Source organism: Sardina pilchardus, chromosome 15, assembly GCF_963854185.1.
Source record: "Sardina pilchardus chromosome 15, fSarPil1.1, whole genome shotgun sequence".
Classification (NCBI taxonomy): domain Eukaryota; kingdom Metazoa; phylum Chordata; class Actinopteri; order Clupeiformes; family Clupeidae; genus Sardina; species Sardina pilchardus.
Genome location: NC_085008.1, coordinates 10,302,593 through 10,319,307, shown reverse-complemented (window position 1 = coordinate 10,319,307; position 16,715 = coordinate 10,302,593). Strand labels below are relative to the sequence as shown.

At 41.0% G+C, this 16,715-nt stretch overlaps 1 protein-coding gene across 3 annotated transcripts in view; it reads right to left on the bottom strand.

The window, feature by feature from the left end:
* Positions 1–16,715, bottom strand: part of LOC134102590 (inactive N-acetylated-alpha-linked acidic dipeptidase-like protein 2) — a 185,634-nt gene that overhangs the window by 94,466 nt on the left and 74,453 nt on the right. For all 3 annotated transcript variants that reach the window (XM_062556740.1, XM_062556742.1, XM_062556741.1), the window contains exons 3-4: positions 13,966–14,233; positions 9,030–9,149 (exon numbers count right to left, since the gene is read on the bottom strand). In XM_062556740.1, coding sequence (XP_062412724.1) covers positions 9,030–9,149; positions 13,966–14,233 — 388 coding nt within the window. The remainder of the gene's footprint in view (positions 1–9,029; positions 9,150–13,965; positions 14,234–16,715) is intronic.

Below are 16,715 nucleotides of genomic sequence, written 5' to 3'. Positions count from 1 at the left end.
GTCGTCTTTTGGAGAACACATACCACAACACAGAGAGTGAGCACAGGTAGCACACTGGCATTAAGGGAGTTGTAACGATGACAGATCCTTAGGACCTGACATACATAGAGAAGAGCCAAATGACCTTTTCCAGGGGATAGAGATAAGTGATGTTATAAAGGGAGAGAAATCAGGGGATCAAAATGGTATTAAATCCAATGTGGGAGTTCTTCACAGATAGCAATCAACACCTTGGGGGTATTTTTGTATCTGCTCTAAACCCCAGACAATAATGCCATGGATCACGGCCTCTCTTGCTAAATGCCAACAGCCACTAACACCCTGTCCTTCACTGGAAAATCGGGGCGCACAACTAGGCATACAACACTTGACATTTACTCACTGGTAGAGACTACTCTATGGCCTTTCTACCAGCACCATTCACACAGACATTTAGCACTATCTGTACTATTTCGGTACATGTATTCTTAATAAGCTTGATCACCTACCATGACTACCACCCAAAAGAAAGCATCTGATGGCAACAACTTCTGGTTAAGGATTAAGGGATTTTGTCAGAGTGGTATTTGATAACTGTTCATTAACAAAATGGACCGAGAATTTCAACTAACCATCTATAAAGCTTCCGTTAGCAATCTCAGTATACAAGGTACCTTTAGTGTCCCGTATTTATGTTACCCCAACACAGACCAGTGTGCTCCTCTGAATATTCCACCGACTATCTTCTTCTTCTTTTTTTTTTCAAAATCCCAATAGACCACAAAAAGCTCAAAAGCTTAACACTAACCTCATTGCATGACTGCAATCTTTCCTATAAATATACTATTCAAAGTACACCCAGCCTCCTCCCACACTGTCTCTCTCTCTCTATACACACCAGTCCCAGAAAGAGACAGAGTGCTTCATATAACATTACACCTTCTTTGCTCTCTCCAAATAACAGTGATTCAAAGTCTATCTCCAAAATATTAGTGGTAAAACACCACCATTTTCTGATGCTTTACAGATACAAGGGCAGGCTCAACCATCATTCTGCAGACATATTCTTCACTTTCTCGAAGACAGTATCACAAGTCCGCATGTTTTCTCCTTCAAATGACAAAACTCTGTCAAACTTTGCCCATCTCTATTTTAATTGTTACATATTAATGTTGTGGAACTGATTATATCAGAATTAAAGCCCTTGCCATTACTGTATGTTCCTTCCATTAAGTGCCATTACAGGGAAGGACTTGAATTTTTGGGGAACAAATGCATTAATGGTTCTAATTGTGCTGAACCTTGATGATTTATTGGTTGCACTTCTGCTAAATTTTATTTCGGAATTTTATTTGTATCACACAACTCATGCCTCAGCGGGTCTAGATCTTTGTTATGTAAAGGGATCGCTTAATACAATCTAACATTCAGAATTATTCATTTTTGTCAGAATAGGGGTTGTACGTTCTATAGGAGGCTGATAATGTACAGCGGAAACATTTTGTGCTATCATTTTGGAGAAGGCTTATTACCTTTCCAGACCCAGCTTTTAATAATTAATTTCTAACAATGAAAATAATTACTTAGAAAAATACGCTCAGTATGAGCAAGTATCATAAGCATGCGCACCTACACAAGAACACACTTCATGGCACTGGCACTGGTGTCTTCGAGATTTCCACTTCTAATCTAATCTCCACTGAAAGGTAATGCTAGGCTGGGGGATGAAGGCACTCTGTTCACTGTAGACTGAGCAGCAGGAGCACGACTGAAGCCTCCCCTCAATGCCAGCTTCTTGTCATCCCTCACAATGTCTTACAGCAGCCAGCACTGATAAGGAACTCTCTGTAGGCCCCATGAACCAAGGGTACCTCTATTTGTGCACACAGGGTCGCTATTTACTCTGAAAGATAAAAGTCGTTCTGTCAGTGTCTGTCTATCTATCTATCCAGTGATCGATCTATCCGTCTATTTATTAGTTTGTATATCTATACATCTATCTTTCTATCCATCTGATTATCCAGCCACACTCCTATAAATACTTTAGGCACTCAATTTACTTTTTGTTGTGTCTGTGAATCACTGCACCACTATTCACATAATTCAAATCATCATACTGTTTCACTGATGCATGCACTTCACCCAATACTATTCAAAACAAGGAGTACATTTTGGTTTCTTGGCTCTCAAACCTATACCAAGAAAAGGAAAAGGAAAAAATACATACAGTACATTGCACTGAGAGTGTGTAATGAGAAATGTGTATCTGTCATGATTCACTCATTGATTTGAATTCCGAATTCCACCTTAACATTGTTGGCACAGCAGTTGGTACACTTTCCATTACTTGAGTTATTTTGCTGACAATTCACTGACTGAAAGGAAAGGTAAAAAAAAAGTGATGCACCCAGACTGTAATGGAGCACACGTTTAGAAAGATCAATACCTCTTCCCAAACAAATGATGCCTTGAGTAACAGGCAAATTGATAGAATTTAAACTGGAGTCTCTGGTCAATACCGTGCTGTCAATCACTGTTGTACTCGACTGGCAAAGTAGTTCTACACTTACACTGAAAGACAACAAATTGTCCATTTCCCCATATCTCTAAGCCATAATGTACTGTGATCTTAATGATAATATTAGGTTATGAATATAACCTCGGCTCCCTGAAGGAGAACACAGGAGATTTACCGACGGGAAGTAATTCTTGGATGACATCATTGATCTGAACTGATCTCCAACCACCACACTTTTAAGGGATTTTTCTGCTTTGTGTCGGGGTCCTGTTTGCTTTAACAGAACTTAAATTAGATGTAGATGCACTCTGTATGCACACTATGTACTGTATGTGTGTGTGGTTTGTATAGGAAATGTCTACATTTTGTCAATTCTGACATAATCTATCTACAATTCTGTGTAGAATTGGAATTTTCCACTTGACAGGTGGTCAGTGGATTCATATAGGATTTAATGATAGTAAAATAAGACATACACAGCCTTTGAAACTAGATAGGTTAACTGATCAAAACTGAGAAGTGTCTGAGGTAGCCAAGACCAAAAGAAAAATCAAACAAGCATTAAGGTGAATATTATGAGAGTAAATAAGCTTCAAATGGTATGCGCCACATTTTCATTCAGTCCACAAAGGCTTTTAACCAAAACAACTTACACAAGGTAAAGTGCAACAGCCTATCAGCAAAACATTTATTTAAATGCCGCATTACCAAGTAAGTATCCAGGTGCCTGGAGGATGTGAAAAAGCAATATTCACAAATGCACTACAAAAGACTACAAATATGGGTATGAAGATGTACTAATACATATCTAAGGACAATGGCTTAAATGTGATAGCAGGTCAGGGCCCGTATTCACAAAGCATTTTATCTTACCACTAAGAGTACTCCTACGTACTAGAAGATTTTAGCTGGGAGTTTTCTCTTAAAAGTTATTCACAAAGCCTGTCAGGCCAAACTATACATTAAATGTATAGTTTGGAGTCGGACCATTCACAGAGCTGAAGCCTGTAGGTGGGATGAATGGGTCTTTCAAACTGCCTCTGCTCATAACAGGCCAGCACTTGTGACCAATCGTAGCCGGTCGGCAAAACGGCAAATACATCCTTCTTTAAAACTAATGACTTGAGTGCTTGAGTGCAAGTCTATACTGCCGAAGTCGATGACAAAGCCGATTCAAAAGAGCGCGCTTCGTTAGCCTCATCCATCTTCGTTGTTCTCTATGATAGTTCTGCTATCTCGTTGTGGCGCAGTTCTGTCGTCACCATGCTAAGGCGGGCTCAAGGACTTGGTACACAGATAGAGCGTTCTGATTGGAGCGGCTGCCTTGGTGCCGGACGCAGGATTGACCTTAACGGTGTGACACTAGATCATCCCGCCAAGCAAAAAATATTTTTTGCCACTAGGGTGCGTCTAGATTTCTAGGCTCAGACATACTTTTAGTAAGGAGAATTCAGATGTTGCCACATAGGATTATGGGTTGTAGGGAGCATGATGTGAGCAAGGACTGTCTAGGTCTTGTCTAACTTTATAAACGGTCTCTGAAGTGAGCATCGATGCTACCTTCAAAAACGACTGTTATTTGGTAATTATTATAGAAGGCAGCAAAAATAGTATTTTCGGTTTTGAATCAAACTTAACGGCCTTGCTCCCCAGTTAGATATCTTAAAAGACAGCAGTTTTTTTTACCATTTCAGACAGATTCTGTTGTTTTCAATAGAACCCTGCACATCACCGCCCTACCCTTTCGCTACCCCCATGTATTACATTACATTACATTTGGCTGCGTTTCACTAACAAAACACAGCAGATGAGTCTGGATTGGCCTGAGTGAACCGGTGGTAGAGCTAGACGTTGTTCGTCTGAGGAGCGCAGCGGTCGGATGGTAGCATATGCCTATATGAGGGTATTCAAGTAGGTGTGAGCAATGCTGAAGATCACTTTGTAGGCAAGCGTTAGAGACTTGAATTTGATTCGGCAATCATAGGTTGTCAGTGCAGCTGGATTAGTAACGGGGAGACATGTGCCCTTTTAGTTTGGTTGTATATACCAGGCATGCCGCTGCATTCTGGATCATCTGAAGGGGTTTCACTGTGCAGGCTGAGAGACCTGTCAGGAGGGCATTACAGTCGTCAAGTTGTGAGATGACTATTGCCTACACCAGGAGCATCTTCAGCCAAGTAAGTCCTGCTTTTCCGAGTGGGGTGCGAAACAGTACAACTGGGCAACCGAAGCAACATGATCAGAGAAGGTTAGTTGGTTGTCGAGAACGACTCAATTGATTGATATTGATGTCATGATCTTTGGTTTAGCTGGGAGGACCAGAAGTCCAGTTTTTGAGAGGTTTAGCTGGAGATGGTGTGCCTTAATCCATGTAGATATGTCTGAGAGGCAATCCAAGATCTGTGTCGAGACCAAGGGGTCATCAGGTGGGAAGAAAAGATAGAGCTGTGTGTCATCAGTATAGCAGTGGTATGAGAAGCCGAATGGGAATGGATAATCTGTCCCAAAGAGGTGGTATAGATAGCAAAGAGAAGGGGGCCCCGCACTAAGCCCTGGGGGACCACTGTAGTGAGGTAGCAAGGTCTGGTCAGCTGTCCAAGTCATGATATGTTAAACAAGTGTCCTGTGAAGGATTCCAACCAGGAGAGAACATAGCCAGAGAATCTCATGTTTGAATAACTGTGTCAAAGGCAGTCGATAAGTCAAGCAGAACGAGTACTGATGACTGAGTGGTTGCCCTGGCTTCCTTTAAGGCTTTGGCTACAAACAGCAGAGCCGTTTCGGTAGAGTATCCACTTTTGAACACAGATTGATTTGGATCCAGAAGACTGAAAGGAATTCAGAGACCTGTTTGGAGACTGTTCGTTGGACACCTTTGGATGGGAAAGGTAGGAGTGAGACAGGAATGTAGTTCTCAACTTGAGCAGGGTTGAGAGAAGTAAAGGTGTAACCAGGGCCATTTTGAACACTGTTGGAAGTGTACCAGAGGTTAGTGAAGCAATGATCACGTGTGATAGCTGGTGTGATGGTCGGGCTGATGGACTGAAGTAGACTCGTAGGTATAGGGTCCAATGAGCATGTGGTAGGACGGGTACATTTCAGGACTCTAGATACCTCACTCTCAGAGAGAATGCTAAAAAACTATGTTCCAGCAACCACCAGAGGTTGTAGAAGTTCAATATCGGAGTCTGCCGTGTCTTGTAGACTGCGATTCAGTTCTATGTTTGTCTATGCCACTCAGACAAATCTATTGTTTATCAAATGGTACTCAGTCAAGATTTTCAAGTGCTGGTGTGTGTGGGCAAGTGATAGGAAGTGCTGGAGGACTCATGTTGGCACCTAAATGCAGTGTGCTTTACTCTGTGCACCCTAAATTGCAGGCTGTGAAAATGTACTAGGAGTAAACAGTTTCTCTTGCTAGAAATAAGGTCTGCACTCTTTGTTGTAATAATGAAGAGGGAATAGCACATCTTTTTATTGTTAACTAACGAAGCTCTAAGGGAGGCTCAAAACACTATTAAATACCCAGAGTTTAATTTGGCCTCATTACTTGCATCCCTGCATCCATCACCCTTTCCAGACTAAAGACCACTGTGGTGAACAGTGGAACATGTCTACCACACATCCGTTTCATTACGAAAGAGAGCAAACGATACGCTACAACCCAAAGCAGAGCATGGTAAACATGTTAGGCCATTAGTCAAGTCATTATTAATTCATCTCGTTTTTTGCATAGGGAATACAACTCAGGTTAGACAACGTTCATCTGAAGAAGAGTCAGACTGTTTGACTGGCACAACTGCTCTCATACTAGAAAGGCAGGATTAAGACAACTTTTGGACTGTTCCAAAACTCCTCATTTATTGAATACAGACTAGAACCAATGATCAGTTCTGATACATCTCTGTCAGTTTGAAGAATGTACTCACAGAATACTTAAACATTCAGTGAGTAGCCAAGCAATACCGAGAGACACTGTGTGGCCTCATCTGTCATGCCACCCAACATTAAGATATGATGGCAAATGCAACAGGACCTTGTTGAGTGGGAGGCAGCCTAGTGAAGTATATTTGGACTGCATATTTGAAACTCGCTAAAACAAGAAGCGCTGAAATCCTTGCTACATTACAGGTATGAATAATGTACAGATCAGCAGTGACTTTGAGATGCCTTTCATGCTTCTAACATGGACAGAGGGGGGAAAAACAGAGAGTGACTCATTCTGCAGGCCCCATCTCCTTCAGCTCACCTTCCTCCATTTTCTCTACACAATCCCATTTATCAGAGGGACATTCAACTTTGTGGAGCTATATAAAAAGAAAATCTTATATAGTAATTGTGATGGATTTATATTCATGGGAAGACATTTTTAGAAAATATAGAGGAATAACCTTTAAAAACCTTTCATATTCACATGTCCCAGTGATGTCCTTTAGGGAGCGGGGCAAATAAACCGGCGTCTTTGCTAATACTCTGAGGCATTTGCTATGAACTGCTTTTTTCACCGATCCCCAATAATCATAGTGATCATAAGTCAACCTTTGATTTGGGGCTTAACCACAAGCCAATCACCAAGAGAAGGGTCAAAAGGGGTCAAAGAATATCAATAACATTGGCTGGTGAAATGAATAGGACAACTACGAGTTTGTTTTGAAATGCGTTGTGAGCCCTGACTGTAACCTTTAGCCTAATAAATAGTAGCTGTCTCTACATAATTGGCACAATTACATGGTGAAGAAAGAATGGCATAAGGGAGTGTGATAGGGACAGAGAGACAGATTAAAGCTTAATAAATGCAGTTAGCCAATAGATGTCAACAGACATTTTCCCACAACATAAATGTGATAGTATAATTGAAACTGGCAAAAAAAAACTGAAAACAAAAAAGTGCCCGCATACTTAACAACCACGACTCTAATCTACTCTAAACCTTTTAATGGCCATTGTTAATTGAACTACACTGCCAGTCACCTTCACCGCCTAACTTAATAGTTTATTATTTGGGTCCACATTCATCAATCTGACTGCCTTACTCCTGTAAAGCAAATAGGAGAACTGTTTCACAGACAGAAAAATAAAGGCACAAGAATTCAAACATAATGGAAACAAATGTGTCTTTCAAAATTACATTTGTTTACAGCAAGTTGTTTATTTGTTTAGTGTGGAGTAATCACCTCTAAGCCAAAGGAAGTTCAATCGAAATGAGGGAAATGTGCTACCATTTCAAATTTGTCATCTTTTCACTCAATCACCTAATTACTGTTTGGTTCAATTTCAACGGCATCAATGCATTCATCTTGTCTTGTCTTGCAACAACAATACCAAAATGTCAAGCAGGAGCCATTTCTGATCATGAGCAACTGGCCTAATGGTCACATTAAGGGTTCCCTTTTAGGGGATTAATTAATTTTATGGTAATCGCCATCATAGAAACTATCACAGTAAGGTATTCAGTGATTCACTTTTGTTTTTGTTTCCCTGTAACAAAGTCAGCCACAATACAGAACTTAGATTTAGTTTTTTTGAGGATGATCACTGAAAAGAGCTTTAGAAGAGTTGTCTGAGGCTGCTGAAAAGGCAAGCCAGTGGTCATGGTTGAGCCACCCACAAACTACTTGGGGTCATGTTAAGACCTGTATTGACTTAAGAGATATGTGAAATGTGTGTTTCTGAGGTGGTACTTGTTGATGTCTCTGTTTGTAACATGTCCCATTCCATTACGAGTGTGGAAGAGCTAGGGTCCAGGATGCTAGACACCACCGTAGAGCCTTCTAAAAATGTTGCGGGCATAATTCAACAGAGGTGAAAGAAGGTGCCTGATTGATAACCTCAGTGAAATGCTTATGAAGGCTGTTCTGTTGGTGATGTGCTTTTTTTATGTTTTGGTTCTCCGGTTAGGCATCCATGTTACTGTTATAGTGCATGTTGTGCCGTGGCGGAAAGCCTTTACGAAACCACAGACATGCGGCATGTTTGCAAGTACCACAAGCCAATTGCGTATTGTATCTCGTGTCCTGTTGTGTCATTTCAGATGGGATTGGTTGCTGATTAGCCTCCATGGCAGCTAGCGCATGCTGTACTGTGAAGGAGTGCCTTTACAACACACGGCGCATTTGTGACTGCCACAAGCCAACGGCGCATTGATTTTGAATCTCGTGTCACACAAGTGTAATGTGAAATAGGGTTGGTTGTTGATCGTCCACAGTGGGGAAACAGCACTGTGGGAAATACCCTACCGATAGCACCACAAATTTAACACCTCTCCTGTGTATGTCTGGGGGAAAAAAATGAAAGATTCATCTTTCAAAAAGTCCTGAATTACCAAAGCACAATTCTATGTGTTAGATAGATAGATACCTTATTGATCCCCAAAGGGAAATTCAAGGATTCAATGTGTTGCAGTAGAGGTTTGTATATCATCATATGATCCAAACAGGGACCATTATAGTGATCAATTTTGTATCTGAAAATAATATTTTTATATTTAAAAAAGATACATTTGCCTGTTAAAAGTTATGAAACTGCTCCTTACCTTATACAGTAAAGGTGCTTGTCCAAGCTTCATTATTGCTATTTTGTTGGTGAGATTCAGCGAGGCCTTGGCTTGGGTCAGGTCCGTCATGCTGCCGTACTGTACATCCACAAGCCCTGCCTGAACAGACCACACGGAACAGGTGAGATTAAGAACAAGACACACCCTTTAATCAAGCTGCCCTAAATTATTCATTCTACTGTACAAATTAATTCTACTTAATGGTCAATTTGAACTCCCTTTTTTTCCCATCACTTTTGTAAAAGAAAAAGTCTGATCATTGAGGAAACATGCATCTTTAAGTATCCATGGGCAGTGATACGAAAGTTACCCAAAAAGTCATTGCAAGTTCAAAGGAGAGGAGAAGGCTATTTAAGGGCCCCGGATACACAGCAGGAAATCAGTTGCAGTATTGTACCTGGGCTCCAATTCATTTTTCATAAGACCTGGGGGCAAATGAAATGTGATGGCAGTGTGAGGAGAGCCCATCTCGTTTGCATCCAGTGAGCAGGGGAATTGTAGATTTATCACCATTGTCAGTGCTCGCATCATAAAAGTGCTCTGTTAAACTCCCTCGAACAGAGACAAAATTGGAAAACGATAGGATTAGCTCTTTGAGGGTTTTTTTCTTTTTCTTTTTCACTGCCAGTGAGAGGGATGAGGTTTTGTAGCACAAAGTCCTTTGCTTTCCAGAATGCACTTTGTCATTCAACAAAATCATTCACTGTTTTTCCTCGGCTGTTAAGGAAAATTGGATTTTTTCCTCTGATTGAGGTACAAACAAGGGTTTGTAATTACATTTTGTTTAGGGACGCAAATTAAATGCCAGCTCATTCACAATGTAATGTCTGAGGATGATAGACAAGTAGGAGGAGGGACAGAGACAGACATGAGTGAAAGGCTTGCAATTATCGCACATGTACATATACATGCATCAATGCAGAAACACAACAAAACAGTAAATGAACACACAGGACACACACACACACGTAGACACGCAGACACACACGCATGCAAGCACGCACGCACGCACGCACGCACGCACACAGCCCACAAAATATTGATATTTCAGAGCACATGGTAATGAATGCTATTGTATCAACCAAGGAGCAGTGTTGGGCACATGAAACCCCCCCCCCCCCCCCCCCCACCCCCCATGCAGGAAGGTTGCGGTGACGTGGTGAGTGGAGGACACAAATCAGCGCGGGTCTGCGGTGAGACGCGAGGAACGGGCTGGCAGGCTGTCCCCTCACGCCCCGCGCCGGATCGCTAAATTACCCAACATATTTATTCCTCCACAATGCAGCCTTTTCATTTCGACTGCGGCTGTCAGGGGCCTGCTCTGGCACGGGCCCCTGTGTTTAAGTGCCATTATGTGGGAGTTAACACAATCACAAGGCAGGAGGAGGCTGCTGGCTGGGCCGCTTCCTACCACACGAGCACACCGCTGATGAATAGGCATGCACATCTCCGAGGGGCCGGCTGCACGGAAACAATGGCTAAGGAAGAATGTATCTGTCTGTGGGAAATTAGATTAGCCTCACATCAAAGGAGGGGAAACAGATTAGAAAAATTATATTTCAATGTGATCCAAATTCTCACTTCTTCTTTTTTTCTCGTTATTCTCCAATGGCCTGTATGCGGTATCTGATCTTCGGGAACAAATACATGCACGTGTTAAGTGTTCGTCATTTTTAAGCGCAATACAGAGATAAAATCAAATGTCTCCATTTTAATTTTGATCAGTAAGCAGAGAGAAGTGAAGAAATTTACAGTGTGGAAAAAACATAAGGCTTGGCAAAATACACAGCATTTTGGGTGAAGGTGAATCAGCATTATAAAGTACATTTCTGACAATGACTTCTGATCCCGAAAATAAAGCAGGGCAGATTCAGCAGGGACATTTCCCTACCGATCACTATCATCTGACACATAGACATGTAGATGATGGCTGTTTGTCTAAATGTAGACACAGTTTGTATCTGTCTGCACCTCCAGGGGTTAAAAACGAAACTTGAAAGAGGAAAGAGAATGGCTCTTACTGGCTGTTACTCATGCTCGTACAACCTTTGAATGTATAGTAGGGCCTGTTCACCTGATCAGACTTAATATGACATGGTGAGAACTATCATAGACACCTCACAAAGATGGCTGACAGAGAGGGGCCAAGGATATGTGACTGATTACCCTGCCTACCCTGATGAGTGAAGGGAGGAATCCAGAAAGTATGACTGTCAGATGAACTGAGCCCTTGTGGACTTGTGTAGTGAAGGCTTTGGAAGATCAAGCAGGCATGGAATTCTACACATGAGAATACGACACAGTAAAGGGAAGGATTGCTTCACATTACGTGCCACTGAAATAACCTTGGGAACAGGGAATTCATAAACCATGTTTAATTATATTCTGTTTAATTAAAACAAAAAAAAAAGCATGCACAAGGTGAGTTAACAGTGGAAGTGGATGCAACTACAACCTTGCTGAACAGTTTGAGAAATTAAAGAAGACAGTTACACCACATGACTTAACTCTGAGTGTATCTGAAATAAAATAATGAAAATGAGCCACAAAAAGAAAAGAAATAATGTTTTTTTTTTTTTTTTCTATGACAAGAATTTCATGCTCAAGTACAGCACAAAAGGATGGACCCTGGAGATACTTGGCACCACATGCCACTCTTAACTGACAGGTAGACGCTATGGATTTAAATGGAACGATTTCGGTATGAAAAGCCACTGTCTTCAAACGGCATACCAAAACCAAAAGAAATCCTGCCCACTTTAATTGACTGTGCACTGGAAAATGTAGGCTACTTTTTATTATGCAAGAAGGAAGATGTCAGAGTTAAGAATGCTTCATCAAAAGATCCAAAGACTAATCTAAACCTAATGAGCCATGGAAGACGGAAATGCAGTATTTTTGTTTTGCTGGTAAAAATTCTGGAAAAAGAAAAAGTGGCAGTACAGACAGAACTGTTCTTTGCATACTAATTACTGATTAAATATAAATCCTTTTGGTCCTACATCACCAAAATTGTTCAACACAGAGGCTCTGGGAAATGGCTCTTGTGCATTTCCCTGCACAAAAAGTTTCCATCTCGCAAATCACAAGCTCAGATCCTATACTGTTGGCATCTTTAACACGTGTATGACAACAAAGCACAGTGGCATAATTATAACTGTTCTGATAATATAATCATTAGAAGAGTCACCACTGACTATGTTTTTAAAATATATTTCTACAGTTCACATTCCTGTGCTCACATACAGTATTTATGTACTGAAAATGGTTTGCATGCCAGGGTTGCCACAGTTGTTCATTTTCCCAGGACCTGCTCTGTGAGACACAAATCACGTCTGCAGTCATGTCCTGTCCTGTCCTGTGTGGGTGCCCTGATGAAGCGGTGCATTGTGGGTTGTGCTTGATGAGTGCACAGTACACAACCTGCATTCGGAATTCCCTGATCATCACACAAGGGCTGCTGTGCCCGAAGACGTGCCTTTGCTAGGTAAAGGTAGGGACCATCTTTATTCTCAGAATTACACGTTTAATGATCACAGGGTTCATTTGGGAACAAGATTGAGTATTGTGCTCTTTTGCTTCAAAAGGCCCTCCAATTTCCTCTAATGAAAATGAAGTCCATAGTTAATGTCCTGACAATTTAATTCTAAGTAATGTTGTCAGTTTCAGACTCATTTAGAACCAAGTAGTTTTCACTTTTTAATTTGTTGCTTGTTTGATGAGATTCAATTAACTGTCACACAGGGGAAAGTTCAATCCATTTAAATTTGTACATCGTTTGGAAAATCTCAAAGCATTTGATTTCTTGATTTAAATGAGACCCGAGGATGCATATTTAGGTCCAACACAAAATCACAATAATTAGGCTAAATTATGGGAAGATAAACTAGAACTATTTAAGTGAACAGTGATGCCTTTCCTTATGTAAATGAAAACCACCCTATGTTCTGTCTCTAGGCCTAAACATATGACCTTCACTCTGAATGCGCCTTTCTGACGGGGAGTCCATGTCACAAAATGTATCTCTAGGTATGTCAGTGTCTCAGTTTTCCTACAACACGCACTAAATTGTTAACAAACTCTGTTGACAAGGAGTAGAGTGGAGTGAATTGCTCACTGACCCTGGTGTCATTGTGGCTTGGGAAGGAGACCTAATGCGTCCTGCACACAGCACATTAAAATGGACTCGGCCAGCGTTCCATCCATCAAGATAGCCATGTTTGCTTGTTCCCCCCACTCCCTCACTTGTTTTTCTTTTCTGGCTTGTAACTGATTTTGAGATATTGCAAATGGTGTTTAATTCAAAGCTGCAAACACAGAAGCACATGAAAACAGCTCGGTGATGGATGACTTTGACCCTTCTTCTAGGGGACAGACTTCAAAGGACTAACTCTAGGCATCTACACATTCTGAGTGAGGCTGAAGTTTTTGCTCCCTCTCTCCCTCTCTCTCTCTTTGCACCATCACTTAAGGTTGCTGGTCTAACTTGAAGGGGGGAATAACGATACATCTTCTTTCGACACTCGCATTCCTCTCTGGAGACGGGACGCATAACCTCTAAAAATAGTTTGAGAATATTGCATAGGCCTGTGAAACAGGGGCTGCCTTGCATAATGGCTTAAATTAACCTTCACAGTGGAGGACACAGCCCGTGTCTACACATCATAAATACTAAGATTCCCTTACAATCATGATTGAAGAAAACACTTGCAATTGTCTTTGCCCGTGGGTGGTTGGGTGTGTGTGTGTGTGTGTGTGTGTGTGTGTGTGTGTGTGTGTGTGTGTGCGTATGTGTGTGTGTGTGTGCGTGTGTGTGCGTGTGTGTGTGTGTGTCTTCTGCGCATGTATGTGTGTGTGTGTGTGTGTGTGTGTGTGTATGTGTGTGTGGGTGTGTGTGTGTGTGGTAACACTGTACCTCTAGACTCCCCACGGCAGAGTAGGCAGCAAAGGAAGGGCTTGGGTCTACTGCTGGAGGAGGGCCGGTGGCATCACACCCTTCTCCGTTGGGCAGAAAACACTGATTGGTTTGCTTGTCAATGATAGAGCTGGGAGAAGGGCCCGGGTGGCTGAGGAGGACAGTGTAATTGGACAGGTGAATGTCCCTCAGGCCCAAGTCCCTCCACTTCCGCAGAAGAAGTGACACTCTGAACAACTCACTTTGTCCTGACCATGAGCTAAAATTCCTGTTGAAAACAAGAAGAGAGAGCAGATACCAATGTTAATATGGTTATGTGTCACTTGTCATTGGTTAAGGAATTCTGGTTACATGTGTACACAGGTGTGCCTTGTGCTTTACTTTGTAGAACTTTGTAGAACTCAGAAAACAACTCTGTGTTTATGCACAGTGTGTAACTGTGAACAATTTCTATAGCAATACACATCCTCACTAGCCTGGGTTTCCCATACTGCCTTGCGCGGTGATTTCTTTCACGCTGCTAAGGCAGTCTGGAAACTAACGCCCCCATTTTCGCCTGATGTTGGAAGCCAATCACAGAACAGGGGAGAAAGCAAGACCATGATGAGCTATGCAGAGACGCATTTGATTGACATCCGCCCAATGAACGGATCTGGGCATTTTTTCAAATACGAGAAAATGAACGTCTGGTTGCCAGACCACGTCTCATTTGAGAAGTGGGAGGCGTTAGCCAGGCTACATCCTCACTGTATATATATATCAGTATATACTGCATTTCCTATAGCAACATTAAAACATGCATGTGAGATACTGCTACACTGATTGATTATCCAACTAATACCAAGGTCTCGTGAGAAGAGTCCCAACATATGTTCCATGTGGTTAGGTGATCTGTCCAGTTTGCAGAAAATGCTTTTCACAGGTAAAATGCCACATGGGGAAGGTGAGGATTAGCAGGCTTGAACACAAAGAATGCTGGGGAATGCCAGACTTCTGGAGCAAGCAAAATAAAAAACTAGTAGCTATAACATGTTCTTGTGAGACACAACCTTGTGATGAATGTACCTGTTCTACAACATTTTTTTTTTGGTGTGTATTTAGGCCTATTAAGAACATATTTATCTTTCTTTCAAAAGGGGAAAATAATCTTCCATCTGTTGAGGCATAATATGAAGCTAACTTAGTGTATTTGTCTCATAGTCCCTGCAAAGTATACAGTTACAACAGCCAGTATTTACATATATTTATGCATATGCACCGCAACCTTCCCAAACACCTTTCAAAGAACTCATTGAATAAAACATAATCAATGGCTTTTTTTATACATCCGTAAGACAATTTGCATGCATTATTAGTCATTACAATTACTGAAACAAATTCAGCAGTGATAACTGTTTTGTTTGTGCATCTGTTTTTAGACTCTAGTCTCCAATGTACAGAAGGAATAGTCACAGGTGAAAATAAATTAGCAGCTGAAATCAATGTGTAATTGTTTAGGCCCTACCACCTAAAAGAGATATTTGGGGTAACATCACACTTCATGGGTGAGTGCATTGGACATTTATGAAACCATAAATAAATGCTTCATATTATATTCCGGAATGGGTAAAGCAACATTCATGCACTACATTATATTACTATGTAAGATAAAAGTCTTTAAAATAAAAGTCCCCTTCTGTAGCCATATTCCCAGTCAACTACAAATATTGGCACTATATGACTTGTAAACACCGCAAACTTGTGTTATCTGAATTATCACCTATTCCTATATACACGTAAAACCGACAGGTTTAGCAACACAGTCAAGATGAAGATGAACCCAAGGGGCAGTATTTTTCTACACTTGAAGTTAATGAATGCAATTAGCTACTCGATCTTGTGGCTTATCTGTTTTATTTAGATACAGAAATAGCTGATTAATTAATCAATAACATATGAAGTATGCATTGATGATTCTAATGAAAGGGCCAAGCCATACTATTTTTACAAATTGAAATATGCAATTTTATCTGTTAAAAAATATATGATAGTAAATTGATGTATTTTGAAAATAAATAAATAAAATCAATATTAAGTCTTGCTTTAAGATTTACTGATTGACGAGCATTACATTTATGTAAGGTTTAATGAATGTGATATGGACTCACCCATCAAGTAAAATGTTAATAACCGGCCTGATTCTACGACCCTTACCTAATGGTTGCTATGTGTATTGAGAACCCTTCCAACTAATGGAACATTAAAACATACTGTAGCAGTGCAGCAATTTAAGGCATACCCATACCCATATCCCTTTAAATGTCTGCTACAAAATAAATCTGAAACCCCACACAGCAAAAGCTGTAATGAATTTGTAAAGAATCCTTAGGCTAATTAGGGGACTGTTGACTTTGGAGTTAACATGCTTACTCCATGAAGGGCTTGTGTGGTCTGCTGATTATAATACACAAAACTTCAAGTCTCTGCCAAAGCTTGGGACCAAAATCTTGCCCACCACAATTACTGTACAGTATGAATTATGTCTACCATATCCTCCTTGAAAAGCAATACAGCCATTCATCTCCTAAATCCATGAATGTTCAAATTTGTTTTAGCTCATTACAAATGAGAAACTTCACAGTGAGACCATTTGAAGTGATGCAAACCACCACTGGGTTTGCAGATTTCAACCTGAAGGTGTTTGACATCTCCAGGCATGGTTTCATCATGGGTTAAAGAGGTCTCTCATAAGCTGGTCTCCCGCCAAGAGA